At 39.5% G+C, this 19193-nt stretch overlaps 1 protein-coding gene across 2 annotated transcripts in view; it reads right to left on the bottom strand.

Moving 5' to 3' along the window:
• Nucleotides 1-19193, bottom strand: part of HECTD4 (HECT domain E3 ubiquitin protein ligase 4) — a 5422508-nt gene that overhangs the window by 3678211 nt on the left and 1725104 nt on the right. For both annotated transcript variants that reach the window (XM_044068422.1, XM_044068423.1), the window contains exon 15: nt 9763-9868. In XM_044068422.1, the coding sequence (XP_043924357.1) occupies nt 9763-9868 (106 nt within the window). The remainder of the gene's footprint in view (nt 1-9762; nt 9869-19193) is intronic.

Genomic DNA, 19193 nt, shown 5'->3' with positions numbered 1-19193 from the left:
GAGTTCCATTTTTTTTGCCACCGAACTACTATATAGTGCATTTCCAAAGCTATTGTAGCTGTTGGTGACTTCTAGTAGTAGTTTGCTTGATGATCTAAGAGGCCTTTTGGCTGAGTGATGTTGTACTAGGTTTTTGAGGGCAGGACACTTATTGGGGAGGTAATAGATAGAATGACAGAGGCAGAGCTGATTGTAGGTTAGGAGGTTGGGCAGTTCAAGCCAGTGGAGCTGTCTCAAAGCAGTACAGTGATGAGTTCTATATGAGCAATATGCAGCAAAACGGGCAATTCTGTTATAGCAAGCTTCCATTTTGCTTAGTTCAGTTTTGTTGAGATTAGTCAGAATGGGAGATGCATAGAGTAGGGTGGATAGAAGTTGGGAGGGAGCAATGGCTGATCTTGTGTTGTTGGTAAGAAATGGTTTGATACGGTAGAGTGACCCCAGTTTGGCATGTACTTTTTTAATAGTTAAGTTCAGATGACTATCAAATTTTAGGTGGGAGTCTATGGTTATTCCCAATTGCTTAGCCTGTGCCACTGGAGCAATTGGAGTAGCATTTGTGGAGTAGATAGTGAATTGACTGTTAGTGTTTTTGTTAGAACTGGTTATAATCATAAGCTGAGTTTTCTTTGGATTGAGGATAAGTTGGGCTTTGGTAAGGTAGTTTTCAACGTCAGAGAATGCTAGTTAAGTTGTTTGCAGGAGGGTGGGAATGTTTTGTGCAGCACAGATTAAGGTAGTGTCATCTGCATACTGAATTATAGATGCATGCTGTGTGGAGGTCATTTGTGAAGACTGTGAATAGTAGTGGTCCTAAGATAGAACCCTGTGGGACTCCTATAGTTATGTGCAGCTGAGGAGAGAGAGAATTTTCCCATTTCACAGCTTGGTACCTGTCAGTTAAGTAGCTTTGGAACCAGGTAAGAGTGGAATTAGATAGATGATATTGGTTTAGTTTGTTTAGCAGGATTTGGTGTGAGACTTTGTCAAATGCTTTGGACATATCCAAAAAAAAGAGTTGACACTTGCAGGCCTTCATTTTTGAGACGGTTTACTGTGTCTGTGAAGCAGAGGAGAGCTGTAGTGGTACTATGGGCAGGTCTGAAACCATGCTGAGTAGGTGACAGGATGTTGCAGTCTAGGAGATAGTTTAGCATCTGGGTATGGATGCATTTTTCTAGGATTTTGGCCAGGGGGGAGAGTAAAGCAATGGCTCTGTAGTTATTAAGTTCAGTGGAGGTCCCGCCTTTATGTATGGGTGTAACATAGGATATTTTCCAGAGTTTGGGCACATAGTTTTCAACAATTGATCTGTTTATGAGAGTGGAGACTGGGATAGCAATAGCATCTGCTGTAAGTTTCAAGAAATAGCTGGGGAGTAGGTCGGCTGCTGTTGATGAGGTTTTTAGTTTGGAGAGCATGCTTTTGATTGAAGTGGTGGAAACTGTTTTGAGGGTAAAGCTAGTATTAGAGTTATTTGTGTTGGGGGGGATAGTGAGGAAGGAACTGTCCTGTGATACTAAGGATAGAATTGAGTTCACAAAGTGGGAGTTGAAAAGGTGGTAGGGTCAGTTTTTGCACAACAAAATTGAGGTCCCAAGTTGGTGTTGGTGCTCTCCGGGGCGGTCTTATGTTTTTAGCCCCTCTGAGGTACTGCTTTAGCAAGGGATGAGAGAATAAAGGAGGATCTGTGTTGTAATGTGCTGAAATGGAAGAGGCGTGGATCTTAATTGATGAGGACGACAGGCCTCTGTCCAGCATCTCAGTTAAGTATTGTAAAATCTGAAGAATGTTTGGAACAAGAGGGTCAAGGCTTTGAACCTGGTTCCAGGCACAGAATCTCTTCCATTTTTCTGAGTAAGCTTTCCTGGTGGTAGGCCTCCTGGCCTCCAAAATGACACCCATAACAGCTTTAGACAGAGGTGTTGCCTGTTTGACTAATGTATCTGCCATGCAGCCAGGTTTAGGGTTTTGAGCTGACCGTGCAGGATCTGATTGTTTTGTTGTCAGAAGGTGTGGAATTTGAGGCAAAATCCATGGTAGGCCTTGAGCCAAGTTTCTTAAGACAGGGTACCAGTGCTGGTGTGGCCAGTCTGGAGCAATCGGGATAATCTGTGGTTTTTCTTGTCTGGCTTTTAGGAGTACCTTTGAAAGGAGATGCAGTGGCGGGAAGGCATAAACTTTCAGGTTTTTCCAGCTGAACAAAACAGCATCCACTTTCCATGCTTGTTTGTGATAAGTCCTTGTGCAGAATTTTTGTAGTTGTCAATTCAGTGGGGAGGCAAAAACATCTATGTCTGGGCATCACCATTTTTGTGTTACCATGCTGAAGATTTGTGGATTCAATTTCCATTCGTGAGGGTCCATGATATTTCTGCTTTGATCGTCTGCCAGAGTATTTTTCTTTCCTGGCAGGAATTGTGCTTGCAGGTGAACTTGATACGTTAGAGCTGTGTTCCACAAGGTCATGGTTTGCCTGCATAGGGGATAAGAATGAGTGCCCCCTTGCTTGTTTATGTACCACATTACTGTGGTGTTGTCTGTCTTTAGTAATTGTCCTGGATGCAAAAGGTCCTTGAAAGCTGTTAGGGCATTTTGAGCAGCCAACGTCTCTTTTTGATTGATGTGAAGATGCATCTGGTCTGTGGTCTACTTGCCGTGAATGCATTTTCCTGCCATGTGTGCTCCCCCAGGCGTAATCCGAAGCTTCTGCTGTTAGAGTTTGCCTGGCTGTGGGTTGGGTAAAAGACTGACCCTTGTTTAGGTGACATGCCTGTGCCCACCATCGAAACTCCTGTTGTAGGCAGGGAATCATTGGTATTACTACTTCTAAACTGTGAGAATGTTGAGTCTAAACACTTTTTAGGTACCATTGTAATTTCCTCATATGCAGTCTGGCATATGGTATTAGTAGTATGCAGGATGCCATGAATCCCACGGTCTGCAGATTTTTTCTTGCAGGGAGATGGGACTTTTTTGCCAGTAATTGAAAATTTTGAGCTAGTTGAACTTGTTTGTCTGGCGTGAGGTAAGCCATCTGGGCCGTTGTATTTAAGCTGGCACCCAGGAATATAATCTGTTGTGAGGGCACTAGTTTTGACTTCTTTTCTTTTACTGTGTACCCTAGAGAAATTAGCAACCTTTTTGCAAACGCCAGATGCTGTAGAAGAATGTCATTTGTCTCTGCTTGAATGAGGCAGTCATCCAGGTATGGATATATTTGAATTCCTTTTTGTCTGCAAAATGCAATTACTGGTGCCAGGCACATTGTGAAGACCCTGGGCGCAGTAGATAAGCCAAAGGGCAGTGCAGAGAATTGGTAGTGCATTGTACCAGCTTTGAATCTGAGGTATCTTCTGCAATTTTGTCTGATAGGGACATGCAGGTGTGCCTCTGAGGTCCAGCGTAACAAGCCAAGCCTTCTTGCCCAGCATGGGTAGAAGCTGCTGTAGTGTCAACATTTTGAATTTTGGAATATCCAGGTAAGTATTCAGAATTGAAAGGTCCAGTATGGGCCTCCAGGCCTTGTCCTTTCTGGGGACCAGGAAGAGTCTTGAGTAAAATCCTTGTCCTTGTTCCTGTTGTGGTACATTTTGAATAGCTCTCATGTCCATGAGGGCTGAAATTTGTTTCTGTGCCTCTGCCCATTGATTTTGTGGCAGGTCTGGCATTCTTTTTAGCCTTGGTAAAGTATGAAAGTGGAACCTGTAACCTTGAGACACAATATTCAGAACCCATTTGTCTTGGGTGATTTTTTGCCAGTTTTGAGAAAAAAGTGCTAGTTTTCCCCCTAAGGGGGCTTCCAAAAGGGACGTGCTTGGCGTACGAAGGGGAAAGTCATTGTGACTGTTTCCTGTAAGGTTGAGACTTGTCCTCACCTCCTTTTGGGGTTGAGGTGCCCCACTGTCGTTGTCTGTTTGAGCCTTGGGGTTGAGATCTGCCACTTGGGCGTCTGTATCTGCCTCTCTGTGGCCTGTCTGACAGTGGAAAGGACCAATTCTTTGTTGGCCAATTTCTGCTAAACTGAGGTGGCTGTACCTGTAAGAAATCCTTGACTGTTTGCATAGATTTAGCTTTATCCTCCATTTTCTTTAACACCTCTTCTGCCTTAACACCAAACAAGGTATCATGCTGTAAAGGAGCATCCAATAATTTTGCCTTAACATGATCAGGTAAACTCTGTTCTTTTAACCAAGCATGTCTTCGAATCACACAGCCTGTAACTGCGGCTCTACAAGAGGCCTCTAAAGAATCAAAACCACATTGCAGAATATGTTTTCCCACCTGCTCAACTGCATGCAATAAATCCTGCATTTCTTTACAATCAGGAGCTTCTGAGCTTGCAAGCATTTTCTGTTTTAACTGAGCCATTAAATATTGTTGGTACTTGAGCATGTGAAACTGGCAATTTAAAGCTCTTACTGCTAAAGTTGCATAAGTGTATACTTTCTTCCCCCATCTATCCAAAGCTCTGGAATCTCTGTCAGAGGGCACTTAACCCCCTTTGGACCCTGGGAAATAGTTTCTGGATCAGCAGAAGGGTTTTTGTAAAGAAACTTGAGAGTCAGGGACTCTATAATACCTATCTGGCTTGGCTGGAGCAGGGGGCAAAGAATCAGGAGATAAGCTGGATTCAGCGAACACATCATCCACAATGTCTAGCACAGGCGGAATAGCCAGCGGCCTGTGTTGAGGCAATAAAAGGAAATCCCTGAGCCTTTTCTTGGATTCTGAGTGATCCTGACTTTCCCAATGGAAATGCTCCCTCATGGCATGTAAAGTTTCCCCAAAAGAATAATCCTCAGGAGGAGAGGCTGAAGGGATAGATTCTTCAGCATCAGAGTCCTCATAGGGGGGTAGAGAATATCCCTGGTCTGAAGAGGAATCCGAGGAAATGGAAACCTGATCTGAGGAATCATAGTCTGTATCCTGCCTAGGCCTTTTCTCAGGAGGGGGATGGGAACCCCTGATTACAGTAATGAGGTCTTCGGCCATTTTAAGCACGTTTCTTAGGCATGGAGGACTGTCCAGGAGAATGCTGTACTTGTTTCTTTGTCTTTAATGGAACCTTTGTCTTGGCTGTTGTTTTAATGGTAAGTCGTGAAGGTCTGAAAACACCCTCAGAAGCCGATGCCTGCTCAGCGGCTCCGGACTCATCTGAGGGATTCATTTCCGTAGGCCCAATACCTTGAGTTTCCAGAGGCCTAGTTGTCTCCATGTGGGAGTCGGAAGCGGCTTGTGGCTCTGAGGTAGCAGGTGTCAGGGGCTGCGAAAGCGCCTCACTGAGAACTGGTGACTGGCCTAGAAGAGGTTTCGTCATCGGTTTTGGACTTCGGATGCCTGTCTTTATCCTTGTCTTTGCGTTTTTTCGGTATTGAGGTCGTCGGTTGATCCAACGGGATAGTATAATTGAACCTTCGGCCAAAGTAATGCAAAGCAAAATCAAAATGTCTTTTTATAGTGTGTTTGTTAAATTTAGCACAAAACCGACAACAAGTCCTTATGAGGTATTTGCTTCCCAAAAGAAATACAATTATTAACTTTTTCTGACATCGGTCTGAGGCAAGAAAAAAATTTCCCCAATGGGGTACTTAGCTTTATTGAAGACTTCGGATCTGAAATTCGACTTCGAAAATCTCAGGAGTCGGCCGGCCGGCACTTGCGAACTGCTTCTGGCACCGCGCGGGGAAGAAAGACTGAAGAAAATGGCATCAGATGCATCTTATATACCCCTGGCGCACTGACATCAGGGAAGAAGCGACAGCAACTGACACCAGACCAAGACTTTGGAACTCTGGCCGACTGCGGGACCGCCAAATGGCAGGATAACCCAAGTGTAATGACTGCAGCAGTGTAACACGATGAACATCTGCCTGTAATGAGATGAGAGGAGGTCGATAAACTATTCTAATGTTGAGTTTAAGACAATTACCTATGAGGCATTCAGCCACCATCCAGTTGGGGTCACAGTCAACCTTACTGGAAGAGCTGCTATGACTGAAGTTGTGATACTATTTTTAACTATAAACAGTACTCCACCAACAATAAAGGGCTCCTGTCTGACTTTGGCAAAGTAGGATGCTTGACTACATAGAGGCTGGAAAGAGAATCTGGTGTAAACCAAGTCGCAGTTATGCCAACAACATCTGATTTGGTTAAGCTAAGCCAAACTTCAAAGTCTGCACATTTACAATGTAATGCTACATGCAATGATATAAACAATCTTGAAAACGTTCTTATTAGGTAGTGAAATGTAGGATATAAGAGAAAAAAGAAAGGATGAGGTTAAGGAAAGAGTTTAATGTGAGTGCTGAATACACAAGTATAAATAATAGCTACACATACAAAGATTTTAGTGTGTCATAATGTAATACTTAGAGTTGTGTAAAACTTTGTGTACTGATGAGATGTGTTAGACACTGAGCAGTAACAACGAGCAAATATCTGTGGTCTGATGAACAGGCTAGCACAGTGAAGAGAAGCTAAAAATTAGGTTAGTTTGACATGTGTGAAGATAAGTGTAGGTTGTGAAAGCTTATTAGGTTGTTTTCCGATTCAGAATGTGGTGATATTAAGAGTACTGTATGGCCTAAATGAAGGTTGTAGAACCTAATATGTTGGCCTTTGGCACATGGAATGCAGTGTTAAGACATTAGTTCAAAATCAAAGTAGAAATAGCAAAAGATTATTAGGTTAGTTACTGGCTATGAAGAATATGGTGATATCAAGAATACTGGGCAACACCTTTGTTAATGAAATAATCAAAAAATATGAACAGGAAATGCTGTTAACAGCTGTAGTCTTTAGTAAACATGGGCATGAATTTGTGGCATGGCAGGCTTTGACATAAGTTTCCTAGGTGGTTCTTATGCATATATTAATAGGTGATTTATAGTGTTGTAGACTGAAGATAATATGGTGAAGTAATACATTAGGCAGAAAAAAAGTTAGGTTATTGATAGTTGTAATGTTACTTAAAAAGAGACCGTAGCTAGCGTGGTATATAGAAAGTGATGGGAGGGGTAGATAGGGGGTTGGGAAAGGAATGAATCAGGCTACACCTCTCTCACTAGTAGCAGTCAGACTCAGCATGCAGTGTGCATCCATAGCCCAATCACAGCAGCAGCTGTCCAGGAAAACAAAACAGGTGAACAGTCCAACAGATAAGAAGAAAGAGATAAAATGTATTGTCTGCTTCTACAAATTTAGGCAGGCAGCTCAAGAAAGGCTCCACTTGGGTTTCATATTTATAGCACTTCTCTCCATTTCAGACAAATACTACAGAACAGTACAAGCAATGAGAGGGTGTAGAAGGAGGAAATAAAAAGAGAAGGCAGGCTACATCTGGATTTGATCAGGGGGTTCTGTCACAGAGAGACAGTGTAAACACAAATATTTAAGTGCCAGTGTCCATACAAGCCTCAAACAATTTGACAGTAGCCAAGACTATTGCAGCACACTACAGGTATCTCCCACAGAGAGTAGCTGACAGTAGGATCACACCTATGAGGTTCAAGTGCCTTTGCCAAAGTAAGGGAAAAATGCCAGGGCAAAGTCAGAATACAGTCACTCAAAGGAAGGACTGGTCCAGTAAATTCTTAAACAAAGAGAATCAGTCTAGAAGGGGAACAAACAGGAACAAAATTAGGCTTTATTACATGCATACAGGAAATATGTAAATGCAGAAGCAGGATTACAGTCAAGCACAGCAGAAAGTAAAGGCAAGCTCATAGGTAGGTACTAGGCTATTGACCCTAGGGCCTATACAAGCCTAGCCAAAAAGGTACCATGGCTTTCGCCACCCAAGAAAATTATTTTCCTATGCCCCCTGTCAAGCAGAACTACAGAAGTGATCCCCAGGGTGAATTTCCTATTACCCATCCAATATAGGTTCATAGATAGGTACTAGGCTATTGGCCCTAGGGCCTATACAAGTCTGACCAAAAAGGTAGCAAAACCTCCAACCATACATCAAAATATGACAACCAGTGAAAAATGTTGGTGGAACAAGTTAACACAGCATACCATCAAAATGTCATCAATTCAGAAAACAAAACTCTGTAAACTGCAAAGGCAATACATAAACAACAGAGCACCAGATTGGCATATATACTTTTCAGGGAACAAAAGTAGCACAATATATAATTTGTGTGTGAGCACCGTCTGTCATTAGGTGGTAAAAAATAGAATGCACGTGAAATCAACATAAATAACATAATTCAGAGCCACCAAATGTAAATCTGGCAGTTTACTGCACAGCATGATATATGGCTAGACAGCATAAATCCAAGCAGTAATATGTCCAAGGCAAGAAGAAAACAATACAAGATGTAATAAAAGTAACATAGTATAATATGCTATAACTGTAGAAGTCACACTGTATCCCTTTTATGACATCCACATGTAGCTATGCGGAATACCAGCAAATGAACATAAGGGGATACTAAAAGAGTTGCATGAAGAAGAGAGAAGTCAATGAACACTATATGGAAGGACAAAGTCACATGTAGCACAAAGGTGCTAAATGGGAGTTCCGACATGTGGGATATGCAAATATATGTAAAACAGAAGGCGCATGCACACTAAACAAATACTGTAGCACTTAGCAAAGTAGTGCTACATGGTAGTCATAGTAGTCAGGAATTTACCAGAGATCATATAAAAATGCATGGAATATGCAATGCTGCCACACAGGAATCTGTCAAGCTGCACACGTACTGTGCAGCCACAATCCAGTCAGAGGGCAGCTATGTAGGAAAAGAAAACAAGTTTAAATCACTGAAAGAGAAAACAGAAAAAATCTAATATTTACAGCTACGAAGACATGGAAGTAGTTCAGGCAAAGAACCAGATGGGTGTGATTGTTTGTGCACCGATTTCTTACTAGACAGCACTCTGGGCAAATTTATTTACTACTTTTGTTGACTGGAGTAGTCCAACTGGGTTGTGGTAGCCCCTTTTCAGTGGAGGCACTGGGCAAGAAAAACTCCATTTACAAAACTGGAAGTTTCATACAACAGAGAAATTGTAAAGCTTAAAATTATGATATTGACTTTTAATAAGTGAAAGGCAACTATACTAGACAGAAACTCTAGCAAGTAAAACATAGTGTCATTACACATTAAAATATGACAAATTAGCACATACAGTGTGTTTTAAAATGTGAAATTACAATATGACATTTATGGGTAGGAGCAATAAGACAGAGAAGGTGTAGAACAGATCAGATTAGATTAGTACTAGGTTAACTGCTCTTTTGGGCCATTTGAAGCCTAGCCAGCTACCCCATGTGAGAATCAAACCCTGCACCTTGTGTCTTTAAGGTAAGTACCTTAACCATTATGTCATCCTCCCACCCTAGGAGACCGGGAGACACGAATAGAAAGCAGAAAATATGTGAGGAAATGTTTTACACTTAGGTGATACAGAAAAATGTAGAGAAGTTAAGGTAGTTATAGAAGGCAGTGACTATGAGCTGGAATTTTACTGAAGTGAAAAAACTGACATGGTAAACAGCAACAGCAGAAGTGGTGGTAGCAAAGGCAAAGTGATAGAAGACAGCAACATTTTACATTGAGAATTTGTTTTCTTGAGGTATACAGTGGTATTGTAGGTATGAATTTCAAAGTAGGGGAAAACTTTAGGCAAAGTCGTAGTGGATGTTTCCACATGTAAAAGAAGTCCAATATAGTTAAAAACAAGAAAAAACAGTCTATGACATGCTTACAAAATATTACTTAAAAATGTAGAAGCAAACTGTACCTATAGTGATCATCATCTTCACTTCCAAACCTGTTGTTCTGAAGCTGTTCTGCAAAACTGGTAAGAAAAACATCACGAAGCTGAGAAAGACCACTGCTTCTATCTCCTAATAACAGCAAAAGAAAAGCATTTAAGCATCCACACCCGCACTCCTTAAAAAGTTAGAAACTTTTCATAATTCTGCAAACTTAAATTTTTATGCACAACTTCAAAAATTCTACAAATAAGGCACTCTTCTCATCAGTAACACTGTAAGGCCTTGTTTTTTTATAAGGCACAAAATCACATGTGCTCTTTCTAATTTAAAACACAGTACTGTACACTAAATCCATACCTGTGTGTAGTATTTGCTACTTGAAGGGAAGCAGTATCAAACAGAGCTCGAGCCGCAATAAAACATAACACTAGCCAGAAAATCATTTAAACAGTGCTATTTATTTGCTTATATCCATCACAAGATTAAATAATTTCCTGAAAAACAGACGCATTAGAACGTCTGTTTAAAATGTCTTAGAAGTGTTTAACTTCAATCTCACAGTGAAAGGGTGAACAAAAACAACATGGAGATCCAAAATAGCATTCTCAGAACATCCTAAAAGAAGCATCTTTAACTCTGTGCACTCCATCTCAGAGCCACTACTGAGTTTTAAAAGCACAAATGACAAAATTCATTTGTGCAAGTAGCTGACCTCCAAAATATTTCTAGCTCCAGAATCAGAAGGTACACATAGAGATAACTAGCACTAAAGTCATAAATAATAAAATGTCATGAAAACCTACAATGGATTACCAGACAATGGGTGAGTCATAACATTTTTAGAACTATTATTATTTTTTTGGTACTTGCGTATTATTGCAACTAGGTTCTAAACAGGCGATTGTGACTTCACATTACAATGTTAAAAGACTGACATCAAGTACTCACGATCCTTAACTGATGTGTAGCAGCCCTCTGAAACGAAGATCTGGTGAAAGATTCAATTTTTTTTTTGTCAGAGTTTTACTGTTACCCAACGATGTTTTATTTGATGGCTGCCTGCAGTTCATAGGTGTGTACTAGGCTAATGGCCCTGGAGCCTATAGAAGCCTAGCAACAGAAGATTCCCTGGCATCATGCCGCACAAAGTTAGTTCCCAGTGCCCCTTGTCAAGCAAGGCCACTGAAGTTGTTTGCAGAAGTTTTTCACTTTCCTTTTTTACATCTGAACACAACCGGCGCACTACTTTACCATTTCAAATTACAAGTAGTTAAGTGTACGAATTGATAAAGGGCAGCAGTAATGATTTTTTTTTTATATATTTTTGTCACGTTCTACATTTTTCTGTCACAAAGGTGCTGTAATACTGTTGGGACAATTATCAAATAGGTATCAATTGCTACCGGTATTTGAATGTGACAAATTGTGCTAATTACAACTGATGTAAAGGTCATACAGCAGTGTCAATGTTAAAAACAATAACTTACCTCTCCCATGTTATCTTTTATATCAAAATATGTTGACTTCACTTTCTCCTTACACTGAAGGTTATATGTACTTTTACTTGAGACCTTTGACATTATGAAACATTTGGAACCTGGTTGCGATAATACGCAAGTACCATTTTTTTATTTTACTTGTCAACTAGGTAAACCTAAAAGGTACAAATATTGCTTTTCAAGGGTACAACAAAATAAATGTCTAGTTAACTGACCCGACTGAAAAATTGTGTCAGTAAGCCACATATCTTGTACATTTGTTAGGCTGGGGTTGTTGGGGGGGTATCTGATCTGGGATAAGGAAGGGAGGAGGAGCACATTGCAGTCATGACTGTTCATCTTGAGGGTGGGACCCTGTGGGTCCTCATGATTCCTATTTTGGTCTCCCTGACAGTTATTTTGATATTGCCCTCCTATCCCCTTTTGTCTGTTTTCCTCCTTCACCTTGACAACAATAAAGTATGGTCTCCTATTTGATGGATATATTTTTTTTGTTTTTAAACACCTTTATTAAATTAGCAATTAAGACACACGCGCACATACATTAACAGAAAACTTTACATAAATTGCTCAACTCTTGTTGTCCCTTAAACATAACTCCACTTCCTCCTGAACATTACTCTGCATGTATTATTCCCATAAATTCCATTCACAATATAATTTGCTTCTTCCCTCTCCAAAGATTCTATTTCCAGCTATTTTATCTCTTTTACAATATTTAGTACTTCAGTTACAGTTGGTTTAGATTTCAATTTCTACTCTGGGAGTCCAACAAAAGAACTTGCTGATTTGCCCATTTTCTGGGGAAGCAAAAAGATCTACTTCTGGTACATCCCATTTGTGCATCAGGTCTAGGAAAATATCCCTTTTCAACATGCACACATGGGGTCAAGGAGGGAACTGCTCTGACTGTTTGCTATTAAGTTGTCTTCACCCTGTATGTATGAAGCTATGGAAGTCAGAACTCATCATTGAGCCACTAGCCATAGTTCCTTTGCTACCCTGCATAGGTGCTTGGAATTAGTTCCTCCCAATTTAGTTACCACAACACTGAATGCTATCTGTTCATATCTTTGTTGTTCCTGGGACTAGTCTTTCTTAAAAATGCTTTTAATGTCATAATAACCACCATCACTTCCTTTACACTAACTTTATACTGATATGTTGTGCAGCTAGATGCCTGTCCCATGACCTTGAGTTGTCCAAGTGTGCTCCCCAAGCCAGGTCTGAGCTGTGGTTAGGGTTTGGACAGTCTCTGAAGTTGGAAGGAGGCCCTTGGGGTGGCTTTGACTCTCTGGTCCCACCACAGAATTTCTTTATTCAGACAGGACACAAGACGGACTTGCTGGTGTTAGAACCAGCAACATTTCAGCTAGCACTGTAGTTTCCTCATGTGGAGTTGTGCCAATGGGACCATAATAAAGCACAAAGCCACATATTCAAGACCCTCGGAAATTCCCTTACAGTTACTGTTCATGTGCTGTGTAGGTTCATGAGGTACTGAAAGAGGAACAAAACCTTGTCTTCTGATAAAAAGGATTCTGTTGGAAAGAGTCTATGTTCATCCCCTACAAACTGGGAGTGCAAGTTGAAACTTCTGGTTATTGAGGGCAAGGCCTACCTACTGAAAGCAGTCCATAGTGACTTGCACGGCTGAAAAAAGTTCAGCTGGTGATGTAATGTGAATCAAGCAATCATCTGGATATGGGTAAATGTGGATCCCCTTGGTTGTGCAACAGACAATGACCAGTTACAGAGATACCTTGTGTGCAATAGATAAGACAAATGACGAGGAACGGACACTAATAGTGTAAATTCCCTGTCAGAAAATGTAGAAATCTCCCACATTCTTGCAGAACAGGAACAGAAGTAGGCTTCTTTAAATCCAGAGTCATCATCCAGGGCCCTGGTAACACGTAAGGTGCGAAAGTCTGAAGTGTCAGTATTTTGAATTTTGAACAGTGCAAAATGGGTCTCCGGGTTCCTTCTTTTCTGGGGATTAGGAAGAGGTGTGAGTAAAACTGTTACCCTGCCTCTCCTGGATGAAATGATTGAACAGAGCCCTGCTGCAACAGATCCTCAGAGTTAGAATCAGTTCCCTTTGCTTATTTTTAGAGGTGGGAATGCCCAGAATGGATGAGATTATCCAAAACTGAAATGAGTAGCCCTTCTTTATAATCTGCAGCATCCACTGGGCTGGAGTGATCTGTTCCAAATGTTTGAAGATGGTAGAGGGTATTCTCCTAGAAGGAAAGGTGGGGAAGTGCTGACCATAGTCATAGCTGCTCCCTAGATGATCAGAGACCTTAGACCACACAGGTCTGACTGCCAGTTAAGTTGATGCCTGGGCTTTTTCCCCAGGTGATTTTGCTTTTTTTTTTCTTGTTTAGGTGGAAAGGGCCATGAAATACTAGGATAATTCCTGCTGCATCTAAGGGCAGGGGGAAGGTAGAATTCTTTAACTGACAATCTGTTTCGCATTTCTGCCAGTCTCTCAAACATAATCTCCTCTGTACTGAATATAGTAACAGAGATAAAACAACTGGAACTGAGAACTTTAGCAAAGGGTATGAGCAAACTACATATGAAAAAATGGGAACTGTGAGAATAATACATACAGAGGAAGAATGAGGTTTAAAACAAGGCAGGATTTCAATGATCTATGTAATGTTTGACTGAAAATGATTGGGTAGATTATTAGCGCTGTATAATGTTTGCAACTGGCAGTGTGTTGGTATGGCTTATGATGTAAAATGCTTGCAAGTAGGATTGTGTCGGTGTGGTTCAATTTCATTTATACAAATATATCACTGTTTATGTCATAAGTGATGGTTTAATAAAGATGTTTTTTGTTTAAAAAAGGGGCAGGAATTTAATAATTAAGTAATTTTGTTTAGATTACATGATATATAACAATATATGTGAAGCATGATGTTTGGTAATATTAATTTAATAGAATTTGATTACTTTTCTATAAATGTAAATTTGTCTGCATCACAAGTGATGATTCAATAAAGGAAAAAATAAAAAAAAAAATTGAAGATAAAAGTTATGTATTCCTCTGGGGGTCCAAAGAGATCTCCCTTGATCAGTGGTGCATCAAGGAGCACTGCTTTTACATGGCCTGACAGAGGTGGATTGCTCAGCCAATCACTTCTCTTTGTCATGGATACCGTGGCAGCCACCTTGCATGATGCATCCTGTGCATCACAGCCATATTTTAGTGAATGTTTGGCCAGCTAGAGGCCTACAACTCTCACTTCCTGGATGTCTCAATGGAGGCTCTTTACCTAGTATCCCCTCTGCCTTAGTTTTTATTTTTTCCTACACTGACTCAGAGAGGTTGAGCATATGGAACTGGCAGTTTACAGCTCTCATGGCCAAGGTAGCTGAGGTGCATGTCTTCTTACTAAATCAGTCTAGGAGTCTAAGCTCCAATTATTTGGTAGGGGTCTCCTGCATGCAGGTCCAGATGGCTCCTTAGAAGACTCCATAGATGCCATTGCTGGATCTGCCAATGGGTTCTTAGAGATGCTGAAGGGATCAAGCACCCTATAATTCTACCACAGCAATTTATCTTTAAATTTACCTGTACATTTGTGTTATACTAAAATGTTAAAAGTTAATGATGTTACTGATGTTTAGTGTCATTACCTCAGCAGTTCTGGTGGGTTAAAAAGCAAAAGCATTCCAATTATTTTCTATGATACAGCTGTGTTGTCATCCTTAACTGAGAAATAAAAACTGTTGACTTGTTTTTTAATTTGTTTAACTTATTCATACAGATGACAGAATCAATGTCAGAATAATTATCGTCAGCGTGGAGCAGAATGAAATTGTGTTTCTTAATATGACATCAAGTTCTCATGGGTATCGTTAGAATTTGTTCTTGGATAGTTTTACTTATAAAATCAAAGAGAAGTACTGAAAATTTACTACTTATCCATTAATTTTCCTTTTAACAGACTTAACCACCTCCTCTTTTGCAACACAGGAAAATAAGCGAGTATTTGGATAATATGCATGAGTTTAGAACGGATGTTAAGTATTTTTTTATAACAACTCCAGAGTACAAAAACAATCAGCACAATGACAAAAGAGTTGCTCCCAAAACTTAGGTGACCTATGACAAGAAAAATAACCAGAGATCCTATAAAGGAATTGCAGATATTTCAGAAATTCTATGACAATTTGCATAAAGGCAGAGGAATGGGGAAACTGAGAAAAGGCACAAATAGAAATATTTATGACATATTAACTATGTCAAGGTCAGAGGAAGATGAGGCTCAAAAGCTAATAGTTAAGACAAGAAGATATGAGAAAAAAATAGCAGTGATACTTACTCAAACTGCAGGGAACTCTCCAGGAACACATTGCATTCCAGTGGAAGGCTGGAAGTTAGGAGGAGAAAAAAATGGGATAAACATCGGGAACTTATTAACTGTATTTTAAAAGAAGAGGAAGCACCAAAATCTTGAAAGAAACTGTGTTGGCTGTATTACCAAAAGGGGGTAAAGTCCTTTCATATCCACATTCATTTAGGGCAATTTCAATGTTAAACCATGATTATAAAGTGTTTTTGTCTGTACTATCTAAAGAATGGCAAAGCTGTTGCCAATTATTGACAGATATGGATTAGTGTGGTTTTGAGGAGGGGAGGTAAACATTTAACAACATTGATACAATAATGATGACCGAAAGGGAAGCAGAATCTAAGAAAATACCACTGTTGTTGGTGGGTCTTGATGTAGAGAAAGCATATGACAACGTAAACCTGGACTTTATGAATAGGGTATTGAAGTATTTGCAGTCCCTAATATAATAATAAGGTTAATTAGGAAGCTACATGATGGATCAAAGTCAAGAAGTAAAGTGGGAGGATTCCTCTTTGATAATCCGTGTTTGAGCAGATGAATCAGGCATAGATCTCCCCTTTATCTGCTTTATATTTAGAGCAGCTGGCAAAGAAAATATACTCAAATTCAAGGATACAGGTGGTATGATAATCAAGAAAAGTTAACTTTATTCTGAGATAGCTTCATTTTGTTTTCTTCATTACATAAAGCAAAAGAAAACAAAGCAATGGCTATAGCATTAAACTATGTACCCACACAAACTGATACAGTAAAACCATACTTATGGACATAAGTTGAAATACTTGCTTGTATGGATTAAAACAGATTTTACTACTGCAGTTAAGGATACGTGGGAAGAGACAAAATAAAAGATGATGCAAAAACTGAGAAAATGGAAGCACTTGACTATGGATATGGCTTGTTAAGAGATAAGAAAAATGTTTTTGTTTTTTTTTTTTTGCATCTTTAGATTTATACACAGGTCAGGCATATTTTTATCAACCAAAGTAGTGAATCATAATTAATAAAGTGTTTAAGTAACTTATTTAGGAGGGGAAGAGAAGTGTGATAAGCTGATTCTCCCCATAGAATAAGGAGGCTTAGGATTACCTGATTTGAAGTTATACTTCAGAGCTACACAGTTAGGGCCTAAACAACATAAACAGAAGATTATAAATCAATGTGGAAAACAATAATATTGAAACAGGCGGAGGGAGTTTGAGACATAAGAAGAGTAAGAGTTTGGATCCAGTTCCTTAAGGAAAACCACCAGCACCACATAAAATATTTATAAAACAGTGGAAAGTATTCTAAGAACTAAAGCAACAAGGGAAAAAAAAACAGATTTTCACCAAGAGGAATAAATGCAAGTGACAACAAGTATGAGCACAGAAAATAAGAAAGATAGGCTGGAATTTACTGGAGAAAATACGCTGAGGAACTATGCTACTGGGAGGAAATAGAGAGGGAAAGATAATAGAGTGGGGTGACGACAAGCAGAAGTTTGGGCTGCATGTTAAAGACTGCCTTTCATATGGGGAATGACAAGAGTATAGGCTAAGAGAAATGGATAAGAGAAATGCGAGGTGTAAAAAAACAAAAAAAAAAAAAAAAAACAGTTCTGGTAGAGTTTTTAACTGAGTCTAGAACAGGAGTTGCAGTTAAAAAAAGAATAATTAGTAGTGGTTATAAAATATCACAAGATAACTATAAGAATCGGGGGAAGTTAAAGACTGGGAAGACAGAATGGAAAAGCAATATACAAAAGAACAATGGGAGGACATTGGTATGGCAACAAAATTCCAAAGATTTAGGAATTTTGGTTGGAAGCATTTGCACAGATACTGTTATACCTCAAGCAGCTTTCAGATAACTTTTCCTCAGGTAAACAAAAAAAAAATGGAGATGAAATGGAACAAATGGGAAAAAAGTTTTCCTGCCAAGTTGAGCTGGGCTGTTCTTATACCTCTGAAAATCCAAAAAGGAAGAATCAAGAGACAGGTGTACGAGACAACCTGACTTTTACTGGGGGTAGAACCCCCTCAACAAATAATAAGATCAGGAACAGGAGTAACTGCTTGAATGACAGATGTCTAACAACTCGAATGGTTTCTGCACCAGTACATCTGACATCATATAACAGAAATCAACTGATTTGTTAGACCGGTTTGTGTAAAGAAAGGAAGGTATTCTAATGTGTACAAGTTCAAGAATTTATAAAAAAAAGGTAATAAAATGCAGAGAAATAAATCAATAAATGGTCACAAACTACTGACGCCATCTAAGAGGATGTGCTGAGGCTGTTGACAACTGTAGGAATATACACTCGTTCTACATGGCTGTACTCAACACATTTCTAAGTATTTAGCAGTGCATGCCCATAAAACAAGATTTTCTTAATTTTTTTTTTTTTTATGACAGCACTTTTTTTTCCTTTTATTTTACACATGACCAAATGCAGATTTCAGAGGTTGCATCTGTGTATGTGTTGATGCTTTCCAGGCAGTATATGATGTGCTTAAAGATAAGAGCACCCTATGGAGGTTTAGGTGTATTGGAGAAAAATACTGTAATAACAGTGGTGCTGCTTAAGTATGTACATAAATCAGTGTTTTAGGGGCAAATTAATTATTTTCCACCAACATCCCTATCTAAATTGGAATCCTTAACATAAAGGTACTTATTCAATCTAAGAAACTATTCAACAGCATATTAAAACTTAAAAAGTCAAAACCTTGAACAGCTTTAAAACATGTTAAACAAAAATGTAATACTACATAACAGCTGATCAAATGCTCTGAAGCTGCATATAATAAAGGAATCGTCAAATCGCTTAGCCGCCCCAAGCACTCTGCCCTGCCCACTATAGTCTGTGTAACACTGGCATGCTGTATTGATCTTGAATATATTTTTGTTTAAAAAAGAAAAATCAAACTCGTACCACATTTTCCCTACATTATCCATTGCTGAAGTGCAAGTCTATATTCACTGTTTTATAGTAAGTATATCAAAATCAGTCCTTCAGTATTCCCAACTGAAGTATCATAACTCTCGGCCTTGTATAACCAACAGCAGCTTTGCAGCCTGTGACCAACTTTCACAAAACTATGGCTATTCTCATGACAGCTTTTAAGTGAAAACAAGAAAATATGAGAACACTAAAAATAATGAACAGTTTTCCTTTAGCAATAAGTGTTTCACCTTGTCTTTCTGGCTGCAGTACAAGATTGCATTTCTTCGGTTTCCAAAGAGACAAGCTATGTGTGAATAGAGAATGTGCTCTATGATGAACTAGTGTCTTGGTTAATGTTAGAGTGAATGATATAATAGCCTTTATAGTGCTCCCCTGCTAGTTGCCACATAACGCAGATGCCAGCAGCCCCTGTTCTATCTCTACAGCTACCCTCAGCCTGTATACTGTTTCTGTGCTATTCTACCATTCTAACTTTTCTTCTCCCCGGACCTTAAGCCCAAACCCTCTCTCAACTGCATTTCTGCCTATTCTTACTGAATAAAGTCTCCCACTTACTACGTTGAATATACTACTATCTATACTTTGTTTTTCTCCTGCTCCTCGCTGCTAGTATATCTTCTCTCCCC

This window comes from Protopterus annectens, chromosome 4.part0 (genome assembly GCF_019279795.1).
Source record: "Protopterus annectens isolate FY-2018-M chromosome 4.part0, PAN1.0, whole genome shotgun sequence".
Lineage (NCBI taxonomy): Eukaryota > Metazoa > Chordata > Ceratodontiformes > Protopteridae > Protopterus > Protopterus annectens.
This window is presented reverse-complemented; position numbering and strand designations above follow the sequence as displayed.